The sequence below is a fragment of the Chinchilla lanigera genome, unplaced genomic scaffold, assembly GCF_000276665.1.
Source record: "Chinchilla lanigera isolate Chin_1 unplaced genomic scaffold, ChiLan1.0 scaffold00062, whole genome shotgun sequence".
NCBI lineage: Eukaryota > Metazoa > Chordata > Mammalia > Rodentia > Chinchillidae > Chinchilla > Chinchilla lanigera.
The window spans coordinates 4,440,697-4,446,696 of NW_004955463.1; the positions used below are offsets into that span (position 1 = coordinate 4,440,697).

The following is a 6,000-nucleotide window of genomic DNA, read 5'->3' on the forward strand; positions in this document are numbered from 1 at the left end:
TTTTTCTTTCTGGGCCCTTCAGACCTCGCGGAAGAGCTGCCCTTTTTCCCAATTAACAGCGAAGACCTCCGTTCTAATCTTCCTGCATGGCTGGACTAGTCGAGCTATGAGGCAGAGATATGGACTGGCTGTCGGCATCACTGAAGTCACTGCCCCTCTTCCCTTCTAAAATCCCCATCGCCACCACTTTCAAAGCATCTTCAAGGAATCTGTCTCTTCTCCCACAAAATGCTGAGTTTGGAGAGGCCCTGGCTTATGCAGGTGAAGGTTGATGGGGGTCAGCAATGCCTTGGGGAATGGGTGTGACCAGGTCAGGGGAAAAGGAGTAGCCCTGAAAGGACAGGGAGCACACGGCAACCACAGGAAATGCTTCTCTTCAATTAAGCCTCCCTTGATTCAAAACTGACCTTTGTTTTCATATAGGCTCACACACCCTTCCTGGCCTACTACCACACTGGTCTGGGAAAACTAGGACATGCACAGAGGTCAACACGGAGCAAACAGTTCTTAGAATATCTCAGACATATGGCCTCTGAGACGTGTCCAGAGGCAGCAGACTCCAGCAGCCCTCGCCTGTGTGCCCTCTGAATAGCTGTACCTTTCTAAGGGTCACCTGCTGTAAGCACAGACAGACCCAGCCGCTGAGGATGTCATTGTATTAGGGATCCTAGATTAAAGCTGGTAAAGCCCAAGCTTTAAAATTAGAAGTATGAACCCTGGATGAATACTAAATGATCATAATGAATTGCTGCTAATATTTCAAGTGTTCGGCTAGCATTTGGATTTTTCTTCTATTAAGACCTTATCTTTGGAACATAGTGGTATGTACTAAACTGATGCGCTGTTTGAGGTCTGCTTTAAATCATAGTGAAAGGATGTAGACGGGGGAAGATATAAAACAAAATGAGTAGAGTTGGTCACTGAAGGAGCAGTGGGTGTATGGAACTTAACTGTACAATTTTTGCCCCTTGTATTGCTAATTTTTTTAAACAAAGCTTCATTTCTGTCTGCCCTTATACAAATCTCAAAATCATAGGAGAAAATCGGAGGGTTGGATTAATGGTTATTAGCCTAGAGGGATAGAGAGAAGGGAGGGTAGTGATAGCCAATCAGCAGTGGGGCAAAGGCAATCGCGGGACAGGTAGACGAGAAGCCATCCTGCAGGATTCTTGCTCCAACAACCCTCTCTGGCTGCCAGCCAGCCACTAAATGCTGGAATAGGTGCAGCCCCTGTGAAAATGCCACAGGGATTAGTCAGACTCACCTGTGGGACTTCAGTACTCAGGCTGGCCTCTGTCCACACATCCGAGGCCTCGGAGCTCATCATGGTGGGTTTCACAGCGATTGTGGGCTTGCAATAGGGTGAGCCATTCACACTTTCATCTTCCACACTCTTGGGGGGCAGGCGAGGTGGAGGGGGCAGGCTGCTTGTTCTGGGCTGGGGACGGCCAGCTGCCAGCTGGTGGTCACTCCGCAGACAGAAGCAGTTCTTGCAGGACCCGGGCTTCCAGATGTGCTCCACAAAGTCACTGCACGCAGACATTTTTGGGCTCTCACAGTTCAGTTGGGTGGCCTGGAGCATCGTGAGCTAAGAGTGTGCTGGTTCATCTTGAGCCCGGCTCTCGGGTATGGTCTTGTGGGAGGCAGGGGTGGGTCCCAGACAGGCCTCCTACAAAGGCAGGACACGAGTTTGATCAAAGATCTGCCTTGCAGAAGACAGGTGCATTAAGAAGGAGTCTGATTATCTGATTGGGGAGGAGAGTGGGAAGAAGGAGGAGAAAAAATGAAAAAATTTCATTAAGTTTCTTCTGGGGCCTTTGACTTGTCACAAGGCTCTTAGACACTCTGTAGTGGTATGGCCTTATCAGAAGCTGTAAAAACTAAACATAGTCCTGTTATGGGAATAGAGAGCACAAAAGACATCTCAATCCCCCAAAGCACTAAGCGCTTAAAGGTTTGGAGCAGTTATGGGAAAAATCACAATTTTCGATGAGAATCCTGTATGGTGGGCATAGTGCGGGATCTGGGGCACTGTCCCAATAAACAAGAAGCACAGAGTAGTAGAGGAAATAAAAGCAATGGCTTCTAGGCAACAGCCAAAAATTTCTGACCAAGAACTATATAAGACTAGAAGCAGGCCTAGGCGCCGAAATGGACAGCGTTATCCACATATCTGGCCAGGTGGAGTGGGAATGGATGGAAAGAGGGAGATGTGGTTGGGGGGATCTTGTCAGGAGCTCTGGCATCCTGGGAATTCTGCCCCTTCCTTTTGTTTAATATGCATCATTCCACCCTGAGCTGAATGAAGTCTAGGAACCTGGGTGATTAGGCCAAGGGAGAAAATAGAAGAGAAATAAATGCACGGTCACCACACTCCTTGTCTCAGAGTAATTGGACAGAATATAAGAAAAGAGATAATGAAATAGCTGTTTTCTTATCACAGCTGGGGAGAAAGCCAGGAGCTTGTTGGAAGAGTTCAGTGCTTCTGGGAGTAAAGTAGAAGGCACAGTGGGTAACACGGTTCCCTAACATTCACACTGAGGAGGCACTCCTGGGCCTACAGATATTAACCAGATCACCAAAGTAACATCCTACCAGGTACCTTTTAGTCCCATTCCACAGGTGGCAAAGGCCTGTCTATTGACACCAAGTTTGCTGGCTCTAGAAAGAGAAGCTGACTTTGCTGGTAACCCTTCTCCTCACCTGGTGGCTCATGATACTAAAACACCTACTGCTCACCTCTCCTCCTTCCCTATGTGAAATGAACTGCTGCCCGATCAGGAGCATGTTCCAGAAAGAAAGCGCCCTGAGACCTAGAAGTGAAGAGATTCTCATGGACCAGGGAGGGCTTGCCCTAGGGGTTGCACTCTTTGCTCCCCTGAGAATGTGTTTAAGGTTGATGCTCTCAAAACAATCAACAGGACTAACCAGGTGGAGTGTGCCAGAAGCGCCAAAGATTCCAAGATCTTTGTGGGAAGGTCTTTGTGGGAAGGTCTCTCTTTCTTATCTCCCACACTCGAAGACAAGGGTGCTTGTTTTGCTAGTGTTGAGGCTGACTTTCTCCTCCAAAACTAACACTGAAGCCAACTACTTCTCTGACTTAAATGAGCATTCTGAAATAAATAAAAGTGTCTTTCAGCAATCACTCTTAGGATCTTATGGGTCTTTTCTTGCATGATTATTAGTGAAGTTCTTTTCATCCAACACACCCAGGTAGCAGGTTCCTTGCCTGCATCTCCAGGAAGGAAGCTCTCCAGAAGAGGTCACTGACTTCCACAAGCAGAGGAGCCAAAGTCACGTATGTTTCTCAGCATTCTCGGGCCACAGAGAGCTGCATGCTTGCTGTTAAGTTTTGGAGGGAGGGGCTGGGGAGCAAGTCCTTCTTTGGAAGCTGATGGCTGAAGGCTGACTACATCTGCCCAGCCACAGAAAAAGACCTCATCAGGCAAAACCCTAGGTAGGCAAAGGCTCCCACGCACCCTTAGTGGGATGTTAGAAGACAGCTTAGAAATCAGCTTTGCATGGGCTCCTCAGCTTCCTGCCAGCTCTCTGTTTTATATTTAGTTATTTTAGCACCCAGGGGCTTGCCACTGAGCTACATCCTTAGTCCCCTCCCCCTCTTTTTTTTGAGACAGCAGCTTGCTACACTGCACAGCCTGACCTCAAACCTGTCACCCTTCCACATCAGCCTCCTGAGTAGCAGCTGCTAGTTCTTGCCAGCTCTTGTTCAGGCCGTCTGAGGAGGTAGTTACCCATCTACCTCCCCAAGGGCTACCACAGATTCCCAGAGAAACAGTCTGGTCACCGTACCTTATTTCCTCCTCAACAAGCAACCCAGAACACAAACGTTTCATGAGGGCAGGGGGTGCTTGGGGCAGACCTCTACTTTCGAAGGTCTCCTCCTTTGTCCCCTTTCATCGGCCGACCAGCAGCCTGAGAATCTGGCAGGTTCTAGGTTACTCTTGTGCCAGATGTTTTTCTTGAGAATCATGTCTGTGCACCCTCTTTGCTTTCATCCTTAGCTCCGAAACTCATTGCACATTGAGTACCATTTTCGCCGCAGAACTGCTCAGAGACACAGCAGTTTTTCAGGAGTAATTGTGGAATAAGGGGATCAAGTGAAATCCAGGCTTCCCACCATCACTGCTGCACTCCAGTCTATGCAAACTGGCTTCGCTGAATGCACAACCATGTCTGTGGAGCCAGTTGTGCTTCCGTGCCTGGAATTACCTCCTGTTTATTTGAAGTAGAAGGTGGTGCAACACGTGAGGGGTGCTAAGGAGCAGGAGCGGAGCTGTTGGCCTTGCCAGTGCCGGCTCTGCAGAGCCTGGGAATGGCACCTTCCCAGCCCACATTCCTTACCTCTGAGGGGAACCTGCCCCCAGAATTATGCAAATTCCCCCATTTCTGTGGGAGGCTGAAGTGTAAGATTAGAAAAAGATCTCAGCATTCCTTCTGATCCAAGCCACGATAAAATAGCTTTACTTCTGCAAACTTCTGCACCGAATTTGTGGCCACAATTTACAAGGCTGAAGTTGTCAGATACACTTCAACCCCATTTTAAAAAAATCTGAAGAATTCAGGGTGCAGATACCCATACAATTAAATAAGGGTTCAAAATGCCCTTCATACTTGCATCAGAAGTTGCTTACACCTTACCCTGAAGTGACAAAACTGAGGAAAACTCACTTAGAAAAACTATACATTTAATGCAACATCTGAAAAGGGAAATGTATATGCAAAGTGTCTGGATTTCAATAATCTGCATGGGCCAAGACTGGACAGGCAGAAGGGAGGAAGTGATGATGTTACCCCCCTCCCACACACACACGGGGTAAATTATGATATTCACGTAACTTTTAATTTTCTTTTTCTTTGTCCAATGCTATGTAATCTAATCCCAGAAGGAGGAATGTAATTTTGCAGCCACTATACTGTAAACCAATAAGGATACCGAGTTCCACAGGACACTGGGACAGCAGAACTAACTGAAGAATTCTCTAGGGCTTCCTATCAAATTTCCTTCTGAGAAAAGGGAGAGGAGAGGGTTAGTTAATGATACTTCAGGCCAGTGATCAATAAAGCCTTCCGAACCTGACTCTGCACTGAATGCATTGCAAAACTCCTTGCCCCTAGACCTTTGGGCTTTGCTATCAGCTCTGAAAAACCCTGTGCGGGCAGGGCTTTACCTGGGAGAAACATGCACACAGTCCACGCTGTTTGCTGAGATTACTCAGCCGCTTCCATTCCCATTCTCAGGACTCAAAAACACAGAGGTTCTATTTTCCGAGCGCGCGCGCGCGCGTGTGTGTGTCCCCGGCTGGGGAGGGGGCGCAAGATCAGAGGTTGAGAATGTGCCCGCAGTCTACGTTTCAGCGGGCTCGTCTGCGGCTGTGTGAAAGGGCATCCCCGCGCCCCCTCCTGGGACCCGCTGCTGCGAGAGAGGTAGTCACCCTGGGCCCCCAAACTATCACCGGTCCCAGCAGCCCGGCAGCCTCTCGCTCCAGCTTCCTTTGACAATACTCGCGGTGGAAAGCATTCCGCAAAGCGCCTGAGTCTCCCGCTGCCCACAGCGGCCAGACCTGCAGGACCAGTAAAGCCATCACAACGGTCGGCCCCTCCGGAACTCGAGGGAAAGTTTCCCCGCTTTGCATGGAGCGTTTCTCGAATGAACCCGAATCGCCCCTCGCTCTCCCCAGTACCCCCGCCGGGCGCCCCCGCCGAGGGCTCAGCCCGGGTGCACGCGGTCCGGACGCTGCCCGAGCCGCGAGCCGCCTGTCACCGGGACCCGGGCAGAGCAAGCTCGCTCAGCGACCGCAGCGTCCCCGCACACCTCCCAGTGCGGCCACGTTTGCCAGACAAAAAGAGGGAGGATTTAGAGAAAACGTCACGGGGGGCTCACCTCGGGGCTGCGCTGCCCGGGCCTCGCCGTCGGTGGCCCAGCGGTCCGCCGCCCGCCCGGGCGCCTCGGAGCATTGTTCGCGGAGTGACTGCGCGCGG

The 6,000-nt window shown here is 50.1% G+C and overlaps 1 protein-coding gene across 1 annotated transcript in view; it reads right to left on the bottom strand.

Annotated features, from left to right (window-relative positions):
• The window catches only part of LOC102016357 (tyrosine-protein kinase SgK223), a gene marked incomplete at its 5' end in the record, with an annotated part of 49,451 nt that extends 43,451 nt beyond the window's left edge, over positions 1-6,000 (bottom strand). The window contains 2 exon segments of the mRNA XM_005398353.2: positions 1,265-1,669; positions 5,903-6,000. Coding sequence (XP_005398410.1) covers positions 1,265-1,582 — 318 coding nt within the window.